General features: G+C 42.9%; 2 protein-coding genes across 5 annotated transcripts in view; one reads left to right on the top strand and one right to left on the bottom strand.

Moving 5' to 3' along the window:
- Positions 1-5,625, bottom strand: part of LOC118340053 (bone morphogenetic protein receptor type-2-like) — a gene marked incomplete in the record, with an annotated part of 29,270 nt that extends 23,645 nt beyond the window's left edge. The window contains 1 exon segment of the mRNA XM_035677901.1: positions 5,275-5,625. Coding sequence (XP_035533794.1) covers positions 5,275-5,356 — 82 coding nt within the window.
- A 2,010-nt stretch (positions 5,626-7,635) lies between these two features.
- dock9b (dedicator of cytokinesis 9b) overlaps positions 7,636-20,136 on the top strand; it is a 65,814-nt gene continuing 53,313 nt past the window's right edge. The window contains exon 1 of one of the 4 annotated variants that reach the window (XM_035677627.1): positions 7,636-8,004. In XM_035677627.1, the coding sequence (XP_035533520.1) occupies positions 7,891-8,004 (114 nt within the window). In that variant the 5' untranslated portion in view covers positions 7,636-7,890. Of the gene's footprint in view, positions 8,005-17,501; positions 18,106-20,136 lie in introns of those variants that run through there. The other 3 variants (XM_035677628.1, XM_035677623.1, XM_035677624.1) reach the window with 3 other exon arrangements.

Raw genomic sequence — 20,136 nt, 5'->3', positions numbered from 1 at the left:
AAGGGGGGGGGGGGGGTGACTGGGCTTTAATCTTTCCCATCTGTTGCCTCGGGACTGCCCTCCCCCCCCCAAAAAACACCACCACTCAGTCTGTGTCTGTCTGGGTCTGGTACAGTTATGCTAATCCCGGGGCTTACTACCCTCAAAGCTTAGAGGCCTCCATTATTGACCACTATGCATTTATACCAAAAATTCGGCCCCCCTCCCTCCTCCCCTGTATACCTCAACTTTCCCAAATATGTGACACACAGATGACAGAGTGACAGAAGCGGTGTTTACCATCACGCCACGGGGGGGGGGGTATAATCTCAGATTATTTATGAACAAGCAAAAGTTTAAGTTCAGACAGCCTGAAAGCAGTCTTTGTTTAGGACAACATCCTTCCCTTGTAACGAACAGCCATCGCATGCTTTGACGGGCTGCATACTAGCTTGACAGGATGATTTTCCACTACACATGCACCCACTCCGGTGTCACCGCTGGAGGCCTGTGGTCGTCTGGTATGATGGGGTTTTCACCTGTTCTGTGAGAGCTGAGCGGCGCTGTGACACCCCTCGCAAACTCAGACCGATTATAAAACGATTATAAAACGATTATAAACCTATTGGAAACTATTTCGATATAACTTTGTATTAATTTTTCCAAAACAAGTTTTTAAATGTGCTCCACAAATACTTGACCCTTTAGAGTGACACAGCGTGTACTAAGTCCTTGCCGCAGTGGCCCGGGTTCGATTCCCTTTAGCGGGTGTCCTCCCACCTCCCCTGTCACTCTTCAGCTGTTCCTGTCAATAAAGGCAACAAGCCCAAAAACTAATCTTTGTGTGGGGGGGGGGACCTTATCACTAGACCGCTTAATCTCCAGGCTGATATTGGTTTTTTGCAGATGTATCAGTATCGGTGTGTACGCCAGCTGATAAGTGCGTGCAGGAAACGCAGCAAAGAAATGCCAAACTAGATTTGAGGTCATTCAGAAACAGTGTCTTTATTACAGCGACACCACAGAAACTGTCCCACTGAGGATGTATCGTGGTCACAATTTTAAAACTAAATCTAAGGAATCCCTATGAAGATTGTTGATGTCGTGTATTTTATTTTTAATACTCCCAAATACCACCCAAAACCCAGTATCAGTTCGACTATACTCCCCCAGAGGAATGCTGAGGGTGCACTACTGGTCTGAAACCTGCACCTTTCTTCTGTTGCTGTAACCATTATAAGCTGATGTGGATAGAAACATACGAGGCCTGAGATACAGACTGCGAAAGACGAGAGCAATCTCCACAGATATGACATCCCATTCAGTCAGAGAAAATAAAAACATCTTAAAAAGTCCTGCGGTTGATAACAAGTACCCTTATTTTTACAGCTTCCCTCCAGGAAAATACAAAGAACCCCAACCAACACAGTTGTTCCGTACTCTGTGCAACATTTTTTTGCGCGCTCTAGACTTATTGTCTCTGCCGGCCAAGGAGAACGCTTCGTGTTAATCATAGGCTGTCACTCTGAGTTACCATCTGAAGGCTGCACCTTTTGTTTTCTAAAAACATCCACTAATTTCTCCTTTTTGCCAAACCAGAAGGTCGGCTGAACACTGTTCTTTTGTATCTCGCTTTGCCTTTACCTCTGCTCAGGACTCAAACCGAGGTACTAAAAGAGACACACATTGATTTTCATCTAATAGAGTACAACGCTAGCTGTATTAGAGACTAAATGGGCTTCCCCCCCTCCACCCGCCCACCCAGCATTCATTCATTGGTCTGTTTCCATCTGCAGTCGGTGTCATCTCTTCTCTCGAAACGATGATGTGGAATGAGCGCAACATATTATGGTCTCAAAGTGTGCAAAGTGCTTTTATATCCATCAGCTTCGGCTACGACTTGCTTATTTTCCACATCATTGCATTACCTCTTTTTTTTTTTTCTTCCACGCGCTAGTTGCCTCACAGTTCTACTTGAACGGATTACAACATTTTCCGAGCTACTTTTACCCAGTTTACCATCCTCGTGTTTACCTCCAGAGGGACGCTGCATCCACGTCCACAAGGAGACTATAATGCATACTCAGCAGCAGACTAGCTTGAGAGTCAAAGGTGATGCAGATTTGGGCAAAATCGGTCCCAATAATTAATTGAAACACGCAGTAATGTCACACACATTTATTACACCGTGTATAGAATTAATTTCTACGCCTGTTCTTATAATTGTGCTGCTTTATTAGTCTCTGTCTTCCTTTCTAATTAACATAAAAGCCTTTCGTAACAAATGGAATTGAATTATTATTACAGAAATAAGGATGTGGTATAAGCTGGTGGCAATTAATCGATTAGCTGATTCAAATTAATCAGCGATTTTCATAATGGGTTTAATCATTCACAAACTCTAGTTGTATGTTTTTCTCTTATTTATATCTGAAGATAACAGCTGCTGGTTGGACAGAAAGAGTAATTTGAAGCCGCCAGCTCATACTTTAGGAAATTATTATTAGACTCACAATTAAAAGGGTGAAAATCGATGAAGCAGAACCACATTATCGTCTTTTTTATTCCACAAAAACATGGTGCCTACATTATGTTACACCTGGATACACACTGACGTGTTCCCCTTGTACCCATGATGAAAATAATCTTTAGTTAATAACACATAATACAACAGGGAGATTCATAGTTTCCTTTCCTTGTTTTCAAAATGTGTCTGCCGCAATGTCAGCGAGGCAAAATTCCCCAGCATGTATTGTACTTGGCATTTAAGTAATTCTGATTCATCCTCTTCCTCTGAATGCCAGGGCTGAAAGCAGTCTGTACCTGGCTCACCAAATTCAGCAGGCTCAAAATCGGAGCTAGCCCGAGTGGCGAACAGACTCGCGGCCATTCAGTGCGAGTCTGTAATCTCGGGCCGGTAACTTCACTTTCTGTTGAGCCCCTGATGTGACCGCCGAGCCGACAGCTTCAAGAGTCCCCCGCGGGCCGGGACGCGGCCTGTTTGGGGAACAGTGGGCCTTGTCAACGCCACAGTATGGGGCTCAAGAGACACAGCTACAGAGTTTGGACAAGCGGAGCAAATGAGCAGTCCTTTTTTTTTTTATATGCTACAGTACAATACTTGTGCTCTAATCCTCTCTGGACCCCTCAAACCTCCAGCTTACCTGGGTCAACAGTAAAAAGAAATGCCTGAATGTGGGTTGTGGCACACGTTATGAGCATGTGCTACACGGCGAACTTGATAAGAATACGGGCTAAAGTCTGATTTAATGTCACTGCTTAGGAACACCTGTGGTCACACGCCGCAGTAGTGTCTGCGGGCTTGTTTGGAGCCGTTCTCTACTCAGACAGGTTTTTGAAGCAGCAGGCATACGCCCACTCGCTGATTAGTCACAGGGGAGCGGAAGAGCGACCCGAGCTCAGCTGCAAGCAGGTTAAACACATGGCAGGTGGAAGGAAGTGAATAATTTTAAAAAAGAAATTAACAGTAATAGGCGAAGTGGGAGGAAGGGGGGGGGGAAACAGAAATGATGTTGGAGCTGAGACAATGGGAGCAAAGGGAAAGGTGTTGGGTCAGAGAGATGACTAACACGCCGCTGCTGCACGCTATCTGGCCCTCTGCTTCCTCTCATCATCATCATCATCATCATCCCAAGTAACATCCTAAGAAGTGGACACTGGGGGTATCTCTGCGTTGCATTCAGGAACCAAACGGCGGTATACGGAGAGTCTCTCTACAGTCATTATGCCAACAAAGTCTGACTGCCGGGCTAATTAATCACGCACAGTGCAACCGGTTGGATTTATTGGCTGTTTACATGGCGCGCGTGCGTATAAGTATCCATTAATCGTCCATGTACTGATTATTGAGTGAATATGTCAATCCTCTGCCGGTCACTGTGGTCGTTAAACCGCTCTCAGGGGGGGAATACTAATTTGTATAAAAGGTGAGCCGATCGGGGCAACGTTACCTCGTGGTGCTGAGGAGTCGTCCCATGTGCGTGCTGAAATGATTTTACATTTTTTGCTGAACGTTACAAGTGGGGGTGAAAATTTGCACTCAGCTTTTTCCACCCTCCACCCCCCCACCCACCTACGTCACAACCTGACAACTCATCTCCTCTGTAAATGCTTCATGTCCTGCTCTCTCCCACTGAATCAGCCCTCCTCTCCTGTGCCTTACTTATCTACTTACTCCCGTGTCTTCTAAATGTTTGTCCATTTGTTTACGCGTGAGGGTGTCTGGGCCTCGACAACGACGGCCTTTGCTCGTCGTATTTTACTGAAATAGGGTTTTAAAAAAGCGGTGAGACAAGCGCTCGCCTGTTAAATGTAAATTGAAATGCAAATCGGGGCACAGTCTCTCCGCACCACCAGCTTTAAGTGATGACCAGGAGCAAACTGTGTATTCTGCTTCACATTTAGAAACCCTCCTCTGCAACAGCAGTTATTATCCCTCGCTTCTGATAACATACCCCGTCTATGAGTGTGTTATTGTTGATGCTCCTCCATCCATAATACATTATTAAGAAGCTGTTTATACACACATTCGCACCCACGTACTCGGCTGTCACGCCGGATAAGCAAACCAAAGCACAGGCACCGCGCTGAACTTCTCTCACCCGAATTACCCATCTTGTAAAATACCTTTCCTGTCTTTCCCACACGATCCACCTCTTCCTCCCTCCTGCGTGCACTGTTCCTCCACGTCTCTGTGCAGCCCGGCTACTATCTTATCACACTCAAGGTCTCACAGAAGCCCTGGCTTCAGCCCAAAGTCTTGAACAGGGGGCACAACTTGGCAGACAAGGACTGCGGTATGTTTGGCAGTGTTTTTCCAGGCCTTTTGCACACAGAGTGATTTTAAAAAAAGAAAAGAAAAGGAGCCAGAGGGTGCCACTCCGTTTTAAAGAGGAGATATCTATGAAGGTTCACTTGACTACAATGAGATGAGCCACAAAAGATCCCTTCAGAAATAAGCCAGGGCAGACAGCAAGATGGGAAAGGTAGATAAGGGGCAGACAGGCTGGGCTGATAGAAACACACACGGATGATATGATGAGTAAGGAAAATTAGGTCCTGATACAGACTGCCTTTAATCCACACCACAGCTTTTTAAAAAAACTGAATTTAGGCAGAACCTAAAGTAGCTTACATTATTCAAGCGACAACATCTGCACCAAACCTGGCTGTGTGCACGAAATACAGAAATACAGACAGCAAAAAAAAACAAATGGAAGCGTTAAACATTTCACCCCTCTCCAAAATAAAAAAAATCACTAATAATCCACTTACCGGCCACAGAAGTCAGGAGGATCGTCAGGCAAAACCCAAATTTGGCGAGAGATTTCATCGTGATCCGGCCCATGACAGCCATGACAGTGTACCTCGACTTTGGTCTCGTAGTTGGAGCTCCTCCAAGTCCTGTTAGACGTCTTCTTGTTGTTTTTATGTTGTTGTTGTTGTTGTTGTTGCAGATACCACTTTGTTTTTTTTACCTCCCTTATTTTCCTCACGTCAGCTCAATCACTTGAACTGATCTCTCCGGCATGAAGCACATTGAGAAACGATGCAAAAAAATAAAAAAAAATAGAAGAAAAAGAAAAAGAGGCGCTGCTTGTTTTTTTGTTTGTTTTTCTTGCGTGGATTTGAGGTAACAGAATAATTGACTGCCACGATGATAAAAAAAGTTAGTTTAGCCCCTGCTATCGACTCCTGCGCAGACCGGACAGATAAAACCAGGCAGCTAACTTGTTTGGCGGATCTGCCATCTGCAGCCAGACAGCCAACAGCGTCCATATCTGCTAGCCCACATGCTAAGCTGCCCAGGGCGACTGTCTGCTGCTGGAAAACTTGGGGCAAGCGAGGGTAAATACCAGGAGAGGGGTAAAACAAAAAAGCACCGACGCACAACTAGTTCACGCCAACACACATTATCCTCGGTTGTTTCGCGGTGTGAAAACGCCCCGACAGCCCGACACAAGGGGCAGAATAAGTTGGCATATGAACGATAGCAGACTTAGCTCGGTTACCGACGTTAGCCTAAGAGCTAACCGATACTTCCCCCGCGTCCCGTCTCATTTCACGGTCTTCTTCTTTCTGGGAGGAGGGAGAGAGAAATAGAATAAAAATAAAAAGCACACTGGGTCTGCGATAGGACGGGGTTTATATTGCTCCCGAGCAGGCGGACGAGCGGGGTTGGTGGAAAGATTATCTCTGTTGAGTGACTTCCCGCAGAGGAGGGTCGGCTCCGTTTGGGCTGCTCGGAGCTCCGCTGCTGCAGACAGCACACTTCAGACAGACAGACAGACAGACAGACAGACAGACAGGGCGGCTGGAACGAACTGGTTTGCAGGCTTGTCGTGGAGCGGCCGCTCGTCTCCGGTATCAGGTTGCTGTGGGGTTTGGTGGTTAGGGCGGTGGGAGGACGTCCCACACAGCCAGGAGGAGGCTGCACGGCCGCTGTGCCGCAGACGGAACACAACACCCTGAAAACACGTGCTTCGTTCAGGCTTGCGGTAAAATTGGCGCGAGTTGTTGCGGCCACGGTTTGACAACAAACGCCGGATTACATGTTTTGTTTTTGTCTTTTTTGTGTCACTTGGGCAACGAACAAACGAGGAATGTTGAACGGAAAACCGCTAGGTACACTTATTATAAGTATTTTAGATATCGTAAAAGCGAAGAGTTGAAAGCAAAGAGGAGTGGATAGAATAATAGAAGAAAGAGGAGAAATTCAGAGACCATGATTGGGGGTTTATTAAAAGACTGCTGCTTGAAAATGGTGGGCCGCCGTTAACTCAATAACCATAGGACCAGAAAGTAAAAAAATGGGACAACGTTGCTAGTACAGACAAATATAAATAAACTTTACTATAAAAAATAATTTAAATAAATGAATGTGTACAAATATTGATAAGTTGATGTGCAAGTTAACAGTTACACATAATAATATCGCAATGTTCAGTATATAATCCAGTTATTATCTAATTCTGCATGAAAACATGATAATAGCCCAATAATACATATATACATTATTAATATTATTCCCACGGATATCCCATTTTTTTATGCTTTTCCAACCCTTCCACTTAAAGTTACTATTCCCGATTGCTAATAAAGGCATCAGTAGGTATTCAGCTATTAGTGTTACTTTACTGCCTCTGTGTGGTCAAATAACTTTATACAGAGTTTAAAGCCTAAAGCACAACCCGAATGGTTAAAACAATAATTATTCCAGCAGGTGGCAATGTTATCCTGTGCCTACGGCAGAACACTGCGTGGTTTGTACTTATATAACCCCCAAACAGTATTTAGTGCTGCTCAAATACTGTATTGATACAACAGTTGAGGCATTAATTGTCACCCAAGTCTCTGAGGTCTTTAATATTCCTATTTATTATCTATTATAAAAGCATAATAGTGATACCGCAGATGGAAAATAGTGGTATTTTGACACTATGAAGTCACTGCTGGGTGTCACTAGAAATAATGCAGGCATGTTATGTACAGTAGTTCGACTTTATAGTCTCCAGATATGATGGATGAATTAGTTTACAGTGCTGTCCCACTGAGTATTATTACACTGAGGAAGGGGGGGCGTGCCAGTTTGCGCAAGGGACCTCCGCTGACTGACGGGACAGAGCGTAGCAGGCTTTGGATGTTGCTGTCCGACTGCTGTCGATCAGGGAGGTCATCTTCACGTCTCCTGGAACTGCTCTTTCTACTGTAGATGTGACCGAGCTTGTGTAAAGTTTAAGGGCAGCGCAATGGCGGGATAGACCGGCGCCTGTGTGTGCATTTACGCACTTTGGACAGCACCGGAGCGCAGGATTTCAAGCCTCCGCACCGCCGCCTCGGGACTCTGCTCTTCTCAGTAACCTGTCTGTCTGATGCAAGGTGGGCTACACTATGGCTTCTGCTCCACCTGAGGCGAGGAAGTTCACCCGAGGGCTCAACAAACCGGGCACCGCCGCAGAGCTCAGGCAGAGCGTCTCCGAGGCTGTCAGGACGTCAGTGTTGATGGTGAGGAGAACTGGTAGTTCTACACACACAAGGCTGAATGCACATAACATTATATATCTCAACCAATATATACTGTTAAAGGCTTTCTTGCCTCCCTTGAGGGGGTCAGAGGTCAGGGTAGAGAGGTTGAATCTCTTGCTCAAGGACTATTACTACTATAACTCTTAAGTTAAAAGCTGCACTACCTACAGTCCTCTACCTGTGATAACACCGCTCATTATTTATATGAAAATAGTGACACTTCTATCATTCTGCTGTCACTTGTTGGTGCATATCCCCATCGTCTGACTCTGCAGGGTGTCTATTGTTACAACTTTCTCAAAGGGGTTGCCAGGTAACTGAAATATACACCTCCAGCTCCAAAGGCAGGAGAAAGAGACACACACACACACACACACACACACACACACTAAGACGTGCACACTCCTTTAGTTCATTCAGTCATCTGACCCCCCCCCCTCAGATGCACCTTGCAACCTGAGAAACAGCTGAGTAATGAGGAAGGTAAAAATTGCCAAAGACACAGTCTATTTTCTACAGCCTCTTTTCTATATACTCAGAAAATCATTAGTATATAATGAGGATGGTGATGGTATTGTGAAGGCATGACATATTGCCCTATGTTAAAACAGGCTCTATTGTCCCCTCAGAAGTCACCTGTTGTCTCTACATCCTCAGGGACTCGTCCACACTGACCTGACTAACCCTCGCCTGTGTGTTGTTGCGTAATAGTGATCAATATGCCATTTTCCTGCAACTAATTTGCTGCCAATTATAGCCGCTGTCTCTCTCTGTGCTCCCAGAGCGCCTGCTGATCTTATAATAAAGTCATCAAGAGACAGGCAACTGAGATTCAGTTATAATGAGGCCTGAGAAGTGAGGGTTGTTTGTTTTTTGTACACAACAAACACATAAATGCATTTTTCTGCTGCTTGTAGCCATAAAGCCAATCTGAAGTTAAATCGTCAATAGAGCCATCTGTGTCTCATATTGTGCCATCAAAGTCAGTTCAAAGCACACCAAGCATGCTTGAGTAGATGATATATTTTCCTTAGTTTGCTGAGACTACAGTATGTGTGGGGGGGGGGGCTCAGGGGTCCAGGCCAGGGTCCAGGCGCTGACCAGAGACCAGGAGATCTTGTCCGTGCTAGTTTGTAGTGTTACACTCACTTACTACGCGTCATTGCCTTCATAGTACAGCGAGGCTGTGCAGAAGTGGAGCAGACGTGTACATTTTGATGTGCAAAAGCTGCCATATGTATATTAAAAAGCATAATTACGTATATGTATTGACCAAAATGTGAATGACATATTCTCTGGACAGGAAGCACTCCCTCTCTTGGACAGGAAGCATGTAGACAGGAGTGTAGATAGAACAACGAGTTGGCGCCATTGTTGCAACAAGGTCATTATTCCTCACCAACTATCTTAGAGGAATACTTTGACGCTTTGGGAGGTACACTTATTCCCTTTCTTGTGTACAGTTAGAGCCAGTAGCCAGTTAGCTTAGCTTAACAAATTAACAGCATCTATAAAGCTCACTAACAAGTTATATGACATGTTGTGGTCTGATCAGGAGCAGTGAGGAAGGAGTTGTTTTTATACTTTATTTTGTACAGAGAGCTGGATGCTCTTTCCCCATATGTCCAGTCTTAATGCTTAGATTTAAATTTAACAGACACATAGATCAAAAGATTATCCTGTTCTCTCCTATTATCCTAACATATGGCAAAAGCATGAATAAGTGTTTTTTTCCCCCCAAATTTGGATCTATTCCTTTAAACAGCTATTTAGTATTAGCCTTTTGTAAAATGTGGGAATTTGGAAGAAACTTTGTTTCAATGTTTAAAATCAAACCAGCAGAGGCTGAGAAATCCCGACTTTTAGTGCTTGTATATAAAAGACTGAAAATGGTCAAGTTCCAAAAACACTTTATCCCACATTTCTCATAATGCAACAAATTGTATATTATGTTAGACCTGATGAAATAATCAGGGTTATTTTCTCAGACATGAAAGAGTTCCCCAGAGCCGGTTTTCACAGGCTGACTTGAACTACCCATGACGAGTAAATAAATGTCCCTTTAACTAACTTTGGCGACTCTACAATAAGTTCAGGGTGAATTAGCAGAAATCTGCACTTTAAAGTATGTAGAGCTACTTTGTATGCACGGTATGCATCTGGGTCCCATTATGTGCCTGATATAGTACATCTGTGAAGAACGTACTTCTCCTGTACCTCTATTTTTGACTGTGTACTTACGCTGCAGCTGTTTCCCCTGCCCATTTGACACGGAGACTGACATGCTGGTATGGCAAAAGCAAACATATATAGTATATATAGTATACTGGACATCAAAGAATTACCTCAACAACTCAGATTTCACCCAACTGACAACTTTTAATCCGATCAAACTGGTTTTGTAAGTTTAAGCCAGAAGGATGCAGGAAGTATTTCATAGTTGAAGGACAGGTGTTTGTATATATAGAGTCTCATATATCACACACTTCTCTTCCTGGTGTACAATCCATTATTTAGTCTTAATGTTCACCTCCACACTTATGTCATAGTAGCCTACTGTATTAATTCTGCCTCAGCCCACAGGGTGTGCAGTGGGATAATGGATGTCAGATCAGATCTCTGGGCTGTGTTTAATAATGGATGAGATGATGGTAGGTGTCCTGCCTATTTTTAAACTTGCCCTCTTTCTCCTCTGTAACTTGGTGTCACACTAAGCACACAGTGCACATCAATTATGAATACCTGCATATGTGATAAATCATCTAGATTCAAGAGGGAAGTTGGACACTCAAACACACGCACACACACCATAGTTAGTGCAGGCGTGGCCGGCTCTCAACTGTACCTTAGTAAACAAAGTGGAGGCCAAGTAGTAGAGCAGTAAAGACAGCCCCTGCAGTTTTAATAATCACTTCCAACTGTGGGAAATGCTTGCTTGGACATTTTTTTATACTGCTTTTCTCCCTCTCCTTGCCTTGCTGAACAACTGTCTTTACTCATATGTTCATGCACACACACATAAAAAAAAAAAAAACGCATCTAAACTCAAATTAAAAGTGTGTTTTTTATATTTTTGATTGTTTGTGCACTCTTTCTGGTTTTTTCTGCCTTTTCTGGGACGCACTAACCCTGTAATGTGCATCCTGATACCTTAATACCGCCTCCCTTTTTAGTTGGTGCGGACCAGCGGTTCGAACTGTGGAATTCCACTTAAGAGTAAACTCCACTCAAGAGGATTTGGTCTGATTAGAGCATAAAAAAACCTGGCAGAGATAATCTGCAGATTTGCAGATGCTTTAGCACTGCTGACCTATATCGGTGTCATGATACAGGAGCTGTGATGAAGCGGGGCGTTTGGTCGGCTGCTGGGTTTTGTGGTTGAGTCCGAAGTCGCTGCCGCTGATAGCTGAGGCGAGGGCTTTTTTGGCCATGTGGTTTCCATGTCCTCTTTATTTAGGCTACCTCGTCCTCTGTGTCGTTACCACCCTTACATTGGTGTAAACACTCCCTTTCTTTTTTGCTTTAATGGCCAGTTTTGGTATGTGTGTTTGTATATGTCAGAGTGTAGTTTGCCTGCGAACTTCAGACCTCATTTCTTCTTTAAGATTGACAGAAAACAGCAAGATTCAACATCACTGAAATTCAAAATTCCCACTTCATGACATGATTTTGACATTTTCCACTATATTCAGCAAACAAGGCACCATTCTTTAGGCCGGCAGGCAAATGAAAAAGTCTGTTCTTGTTTGAGTGCCACATCATTTTTATTGGTTGGTTGCTGCATGTTTTTGTTTCTGCTACATGGCCCCGAGTGTTGATTCAAGAGAGCGTGTAAAAGAGATTTCAGCTTATTGCAACATCTTCATTTTTTTTTTTTTTTTAGGTTTTCTTCTGTTTATTGTATCTGCCCAAGGTTTAGCAGACAATAACGTTACATTTCGAGTTCAGCAGACAGTTTCACAAACAACTCCCAACAGATCGTTGTTAATTACTGTCAGAGTTACTGCAAGAACAAATCTGTAAACAATGTGGAGAAGTAAAGAAACTCTGACATGATCACAACCTCAATAGTTCATTTAATCAGATGTTTGGGTGCCAAAGAGAATCATATTCATAAAGTAGATACAATACTGGAGATGGGAACTACATCAGTGTAGCGTGATTCAATAACAGTTTGTCACCACCCACTTCTTAGTCTGGGTTATAATTTACTATATTACTTTATCTTATTTAATTAGCTCTAAACTTGACATAAAAACAATCCCTCAATTTTTCTTTGTTGACATATGCTCAGATTACACAGTGCATGTAACTTCCACAAAGAGTGTGATCTTGAATAAGAAAAGATTGAGAAGATGAGATTTAACAGATGTGGAAGTTAATGTATTTCTAGTGAAACAAGACTAACTAATTCTCCCACATCCATACTACATACCGAGTGTAAACAGGTTGTTTGTATGTAGAAAAGAAAAGTATTAAAACTAAATATGGTTGGTTTTTGAGTGTGTTCTTCGTTCATGCTGTTCTTCCACAATTCAATTGTCCACAAAAGCAATGGAGGAGCTGCTCACAGCTGAAAAACATTAAAACAAATTGTGGGTGGGGGTGAAGCAGCTCCAGACAGATTTTAGAAAACAAAAAATAAGTATTAAATCCAAAGTTAAAAGTTAAAAGTTAAAAGTTCTAAAGTTGCAGTTTTATTAAAGTCCAATTTCATACATATTGTGTAATTTCCTGTTGGTATAAAATGGCAAAGTATGTCAGTAACTTTCAGTCTGTGGTCATGCGAGCCGCTCTGTGAGGCTGAACTGCGGTGCTGTGAGATAAATACTAATGTAAGCCTGCTAAAAGTCGGGGTATCCTCAAATCATTGAGAGTCATTCTCTAGGGACCATAAATGTTGATAGAAAATGTTGTGTTCATCCATCCAGTAGTTGTTGAGATAAGACCGACATTACCGTCCATAGAGCCGAGATGTGGTTCAGCTGAAGCTACAGTACATGTGAATGTGTGTTTTGCATGGACATGCAAAGTGTAACTTTGCATAAGCAGAAGTAGTCTTCATGTATGCATACTATACTGTTTGTGGAATAAAGCATTAGTGACTTAAGTATTTGCATAATCTGAAGATTCTTTTTTTATGTTTTAGTATTTTTCAGTGTTGTAGTGGAGTGTAGCACCAGGAGAGATATTCTCTTCAATGAGTTCAGTTGATTAGATATTGAACGTCCATAAACACAGGACTTTTAGTTCCTAATACAAGAGACTAAAAGGGTCAAGCGCCAAAAAAACACTACATTTCCCAAATGTCCACATCTTTCAAACTCCACATCTGCAGTGTGTAACAAATCTGTAAGCAAAAATAACCCTGATGATGTCATCCTATCACTGTGACATCATCGGGGGGTTGACTTAACAAAGCCCCCTTTACTTTCGTGTCATTTCTTTATACATGTAATGTGTATGTGTCTTTAATATAACCACGATTAACCAAACAGTTGCTATTTCAATCAGCAGCGCCGCCAGCCTTGTCTGCAAACATTGGGCAGTGACCATAAAAAATTCCTCTGACCCAGTTGACACAATTGCACATCCAGTTCTCTGTAGCATGTGTAAAAATAGCCATTTCACTTTAGTGTGGAAAACATTCATGGTGCTTTTGGCTGCTGGAGAATCCTTCCATATGAACGTTAGGTTGAAATAGGTAGAATTAAGAGCACATTAACCAGTGGCCTAGTTAGAATATAATATAGACAAAGGCAGCAGCAGTGTGCTGGTTCTTCTATCTAATTGCTGGTTTGTTAGGCATGAAGAGTACTGAACGCGGCCAAAACCTCATGTCAGAACACAAGGATCCTGCCCTAGTCTGCCAGATTACCTGCAGGCCTTTCATGAGACACTCAATACCCAAATCACATGAGCGTAACCCAGATTCAACAGTAACGTTCATTATTGGTAGCCTGAATTTAGGTCTCGAGATGAAGACAATTACTACAACTTGCACTATATATACTAAAGGCACGATGGGAATATGATCTGGGCCACTTTTGAATGAGACTTGGAAAGCGATCCTTGAACAAGTAGCTACACACTACTTTCCCTAAATTAGATGTGGGCTCTTGTGATTTAACATCATCATGTTAAAGGGGCCATATTATGCTTTTGGGGTTTTGTGTTATATAGATTTTGTTCTGCATGTGAAAGTTCTAAAAATGACAAAACCCAAAGTCCACGCCAAAGAAAGTCACCGTCTCCCTGCTGCTGCTGCCTGCCTTGTTTGTATAAAGAGAGTGTTTGTGCATTTTTACTACAGACTGCCGGTAACGGTTCAAGCTCAAGTTTTACCGTGTTTATATCGTTTTACTGTTTATTTTGTAGGTTAGTCTGTTCAACTTGGTGTTAGTATGTAGCGCAGAGGTGATGTTGAACTGATGTTGTAATATTGAGGGACAAGAAAGATAAACTGTATGAACATTAAACCGTGTTTGAAGCCAAATAAATAACGAGAGTAGTAGGTTGAATGCTTGTAACTGCTCTTTCATGTTGCTTTTTGCGTGACTTTATACTGCAGCACCAGCATTAGCAGAGCAAGGGTGGGCGGGGCCTGACCAGGCTTGTGGGAGCTGACCAATCAGAGCAGACTGTGCTACCTGGTGAGGGGGGGGCAGAGAGAGCCGTGAAGGTCAGGAGAGCTCATGATTGCGTTTTTGAACTTTAAAGCGTGTAAAACTGTCAAAGTAGACCCTGTCATTTCGAGTTGTTTCATACACAAATGCAACAAATGCTCCCAACCACTTTAATTCACTAATGAGCAATGTGGTTTCTTCCTAATAGTTGTCAATGTGTCAATGCCATGCAATCACACTGGACATGAATTCCCTCCATCAGCATTTACGTGCCTGACCGTACATGTACAAATGAAACACGGAGCAGATTAAATCTCTCAGGTCTAGTTATGCAAAATGAACCCTAGATAGTTTTTTCCATGTTCCTTACATCAGACCATTGCAGACAAACTTGGCTGCCATGCCGTCTTGTGAGTCATTGTTCTGCTTTGCATGCTCTCCGGTCACATTACAGTATGTTTTGGACAAAGCTTTGGCGATTACACACCCCTAGCCTTTTTGTACAGGCTTGCAGCTTGCATGGCATCACTTCTGCTTGCTTTGATTCATGTGCATGTGGAGGGAGTGCGTCTCAGAATCTATTAGAAAAGATGAGGTAAGAAGCATTGTCTGGCTTTTTTTCCAGTGAGTCATCAGGCCTCAGTGTTGTTGCAGTGTCAGGAGCGGCCTGTGGGAGGCAGCGGTGATGCATGTCTTCTACCTCTGTCCTCTATCTTAGAGGCACTGTGGAAAAATGATCATGCTGTAGGCATTTAAACATGTAAAGACAAAGACTTCTGCTTTTTCAGAGCGTTGGAGAAGAAACTCTTGTGTGTGTTTTTTTATTTTTGTGTCAGCATTTAGCTACAGCATGGCACGTTCACATTCATTAGTCATGGAAATAAGGGTTTTTATTTTATTTTATCATTCACAAATACACATATAAATCCTTATGCAAGTCTGGGTTGATTTGTTTGGTTTTTGCAGCTTGTGCAGTGAGAAAAATGCTGACGTGTATTGGCATGAGTGATGGCTGTCCACCAGAAATATCCCTCCTTCATTTCCTTACTTTCTCTAAAATAACAGTGGCTTGTTGCCAGGAGACCAACCTTAATCTGTCATTTGTAATTGTTGTCTGTTTTTTTTTCTAGAATAAAAGAGTGTGTTTTTAAGGGAAAAGCTTTTTTTTTTATGTAACTGCCGATTCATAAAACCAGTTTTGTTTTTGTGAGTAATTTTAGGACCAAGGAAGGATGTATTACACTGTTCTGTGGATTTGAAGATGAGCGTCTGAGAAGAGTATGTTTGCTTTGCTGACAGAAGGGGATTTCATCTTTTCCACTTCACTTCATGTCCTGTTTTCATGACTAAAACAGCACATTGAAACAACTGATGAATGTCTCTTTTGTGGATTCTGATAAAATAATTATGGGCTCCGGTGCAACGTCTCCCTAGTTTTCAGATGTCTGTGAAAAGGTTATTGGGTGCATTTTGGGTGCAGTTTGGATTTCATTACATTAATGCATCCTCTGAGGAATTGCCCTAATGTAATGACATTGTTCAGAGAATGCTGCGGAGGCTTTTTGAATGAGCCTGAAACACTGAAATGAAAGAAACTAGTTAACAGCTCTACCAATTGAACCCTTGGTGATCAGTTGTCACAAGGAGCCTCTGCTGCTTCAATTCTTGCTTCTCTTTTTTTAAATATGTATCTCATAACTCCCTCAGTTTAAAGCAGATACAATTAATACTTCTATATAAACAATAGATTACATGACTCGGACTAGCTCATCATTTTAGTTTACTCCCACCACTCTCATTAGCATCATTGTCAGCTGTGAAAATGTGTCAATGTTTGACCCTGAATGCTCGCAGGGAATATTCAAACCTGGAGTGAGTGACGCCACACACTCCCTGTAGGCTTCAGTAGGAAAGGATATTGTCTCGTTTACTTTCACTTTAAATTAAATTTCAAGCGCTTTCATCACTTAAACTTTCTTTGATGCTTTAGCTGCTTTCACATTTTACATGTCAGTTGAGCTGCTTTTTACCCTGCAACATATAAACTCTGTTGCATAGGCTTTAATGCTAATAGTTTTTCTAGTTTTTTCTACTTTTTGGTGTTTAATATTATCCTCCCTCTTTCCCCGTTTCGCTGCATCATCCACTTAAAAGTAGGTGAGTATGTCAACTGCTGATGAAATATTTACACCAGCCACCAGAGAGAAGCTGAAGAAAATTCAGAGAATTGTTTGTATGTGCATTTAAATTAGCCTCACATAAACAAGCCTGCGTTGTTCAGCTCACATCCTCGGCAGGATGTGAGGATGCTGTGATGTTAATCAGGTGATGATTTACAGAAGGGTTGCCAGATTTGTCCTGGTTGTCCTATGACGCATCACGCTTGATGGATCAGTCCAAGCAAGTGTTAATGGCCGTGGGCCCGGCAACGCGGGTCAAGAGAAGTTAAATCATTCCTTTTTATGTCTCGGAGCGCATGTAAATGACATCAGAAAGATGACTGCATCGCTTGTAATTTCATTGTCAGTGGGAGAAAGAGGAAGGAGGGAAAAAGGCAGAGAGAAAGAGTCAAACATTGTCTGCAGCAGCCGGTTTATGTGTGTGTGTGGGTGAGCCTGTGTGTGTATGTCTTTGTTGGTAACAGTCTGCTTTTACTGTTGACAAAGCATGCAGAGTCAGAGAAATGACTAAGCTGTGAGAGGGAGGGACAGAGGCTACCGAGAGAGAGAGAAAGAGAGAGAGAGAGAGAGAGAGAGGAGAGAAGAAGTGAAAGTGACAGGCAGGAGTGAGTGATGGAGAGAGATGGCAAGGTTGAGAAAAGAGGTGGAGAAAGCAAAACCAGCGGAGAAGAGTCAGTGAGAGGGAGAGAGCAGAGCAGCTGAGCATCCCCTCAGCAGGAGGAGGAGGAGGAGGAAGGAAGGAAGGAAGGGAAGAGGAGTCGGAGAGTCGACGCCCTGCTCCGAGTGAATGAGCAGCTTCTCTCCTCCGCGTGCTCATCCATCCATCCATCCATCCCCGCTGAGCTGCACACAGGAGGATACGACCCACTGCTCGGCCTGAGATTTGCTTTCGAAGATAGTGCTTCGAGTGGGAAACCCTCGTCGGCATGTGGAAGCTGATACCTGAGTGAATTTAAAAACTGTGCCGTGCACCTGTGAGAGGACTTTTTCTAGATGTGGGGAGAAGTCAAGGTTGAGGGATCAAGTTGGGACTGCTGCACCTACCTGGAAAACAATCAGTTTAGAAATTAGGCTCCAACAGTGCATGGTGGTGGCGTGTGTCTGGTGGCACCATGGGATGCACCACCAGCGTGGTTCTGCTGGAGGGGCTGCGCTCCATCCTTGAGAGGAACTGTGGCTACATCAAGGGGGCGGTGGAGCTGGGGGCTCTGGAGGAGGAAGAGGAAACACTGAGTCTGAGGGGATCTCAACTCTGGATCCCCACCACTGCTCTGGTAAACCCACTTTGAAATATTACCTCTCTGCCGGCGTGTATGTGGGTCATTTCCAATTATTTTCCGCTCTTTTGAAATCAGTGTTTTTGAAATAAATTGAACTCCATCCGGCAGAGAAGAAGTTTTGTTTTTTATGCAGTTGTTTACCAGCATGTTTACCATGAAAAAGTATTGGTCCGTATTAGTTTAAATCTGTAAGTAAGCAGATTTTTGTATTTATTATGACAAGGAGGATTTATCTTCTGAAATATAACACCATCAAAGGCTTTTATTTCTGAGCAGATAGTAGCAAAAAATGAGCATTTAGCAGAATTAACTGCCTCTGGGTTGAGTCCGTATGATTCCTATGCTTTTCTTTGTATTTGATCATTGACTCCACTAACTAGAATTAGAGTATTTTCTTCTATATATATTGAAAATGGAAACTATGTAAAAAATGAATCATTTACAGACAGAGCGGAGACGTCTGCTGGTTAAAACATGAGTTACAGCACAGATCAGCAGAATTTTGGCTAATAATCTTCCTAATAGACTCCCCCGAGGAACTAGATTTAGAAGTTGAGTATATCTTTCAGTGGCCCCCGATCACACAATTACTGGTGCAGCACATCAAAAGCAGCTCGACGTTTGGCTGCGAGGAAATATAAGACACATCTCAGGATTGTTAAAAAAAAGTAAAAACTAGGTCTTGTTTTCCTCGGGCCTGTAGCTGTGCTGTCTTCCACTTGGATTTATGCACTGCTACATTACGCTACTTCCCTCAAGTTGGCTCCATTAGCCAGCAGCCTGCCCTGTGTTAAGTCAAAGAGATTTAATGGACAATCAATAGCGAGGGGGTTAAGTAGGATTGCTAGTGCACACTGAGTCAAGGACATTCACTATACACCATTATCACTTTTACATTCAGTGTTTCCCTTACAACCATTAAGCCGCGGTTGGCCTCCCGTAACCCTTCCCATAAAAACAACAGTTGCATCTGCAGTTTCAGCGGAATATATCTTTCCATTAATATCCAAATTATAGTTGAGCAGGAAAACACAGGAAGCGTCCAGGACTGAGCTTTTGGTCTCGCAACCAAAATGCAGATTCTGCTTCCTTATTATTAAAATACCGTTTCAAATTGAGTATGTGGACAAAATACAAAATATATAGTTTTCCTTCATCATTTTTGAGCTGGAAAAACATACATGATGTCCCTGTTTTCTTCTGACTTTGATCCTTTGAAGTTAGTAGAGGCTTTACCCCTACTTTGGAATACTGTTTTCAACTATGTATACATTTTAGAGCCCCTGAAAACTTGGCTTCAAATAAGATAAGCTAAGCATTTTTTAATCCAATAACAGCAATTTGTGGACTCACTTTTCACTTCGCACTTCTTGCCACTTTTGTTACCTCGGACGCTGTTTACCAATAGGAAGTCGTTTTGACAGTGCTGACCTTTGAGGGAACAGAGAGTCCAAAAATGGAGGAAGCTATGATACAGTTCAGTGTCCTTTAGTATCCTCTAGGCTCTGTGCAGGCCCCTCACCTCACCGATATCACTGATGCTCGGACTTGCACTTAGCTACTTGCTAATACGCTCGCCAGTTACTATAGCTCTCCGACATTATACAGTTTGGGAGCATCCTGGTGCAGTGCAGGTGATGGATCATCCCACTGTGAAACAAACAGGCACCTGAATGAATGTCTTTGTGTTTTGAATCTACATTTTGTTCCTCCAGAGTCCAGACTAATCCCATGCAGGGACTTTCTGTGCCTCAGCTGACGTTTGAGAGCTCTGACATCATAGAGACTCAGGAAACTCCCCTCTCTCGTATCACATTTAACTTGTCCCACATGTTTTTCCCCCGTACTACCTGGAGCAACAGTAACATGATGTTGACCACAAGACAGACCTCTGAGCTGCTCTTTGATTCTTTCATTAAAGGACATGAAGTTTGACTCTGTGTGACAGACAATGGCTTGTGAAAGATGTGTAAGTTTTAGGTCGGGGAGCTAACTTGGATGTGTATCGTGTGTGTGTGTGTGTGT

The sequence above is a fragment of the Morone saxatilis genome, unplaced genomic scaffold (genome assembly GCF_004916995.1).
Source record: "Morone saxatilis isolate NCDOM2014 unplaced genomic scaffold, NCSU_SB_2.0 Contig6, whole genome shotgun sequence".
Lineage (NCBI taxonomy): Eukaryota > Metazoa > Chordata > Actinopteri > Moronidae > Morone > Morone saxatilis.
This window is presented reverse-complemented; position numbering and strand designations above follow the sequence as displayed.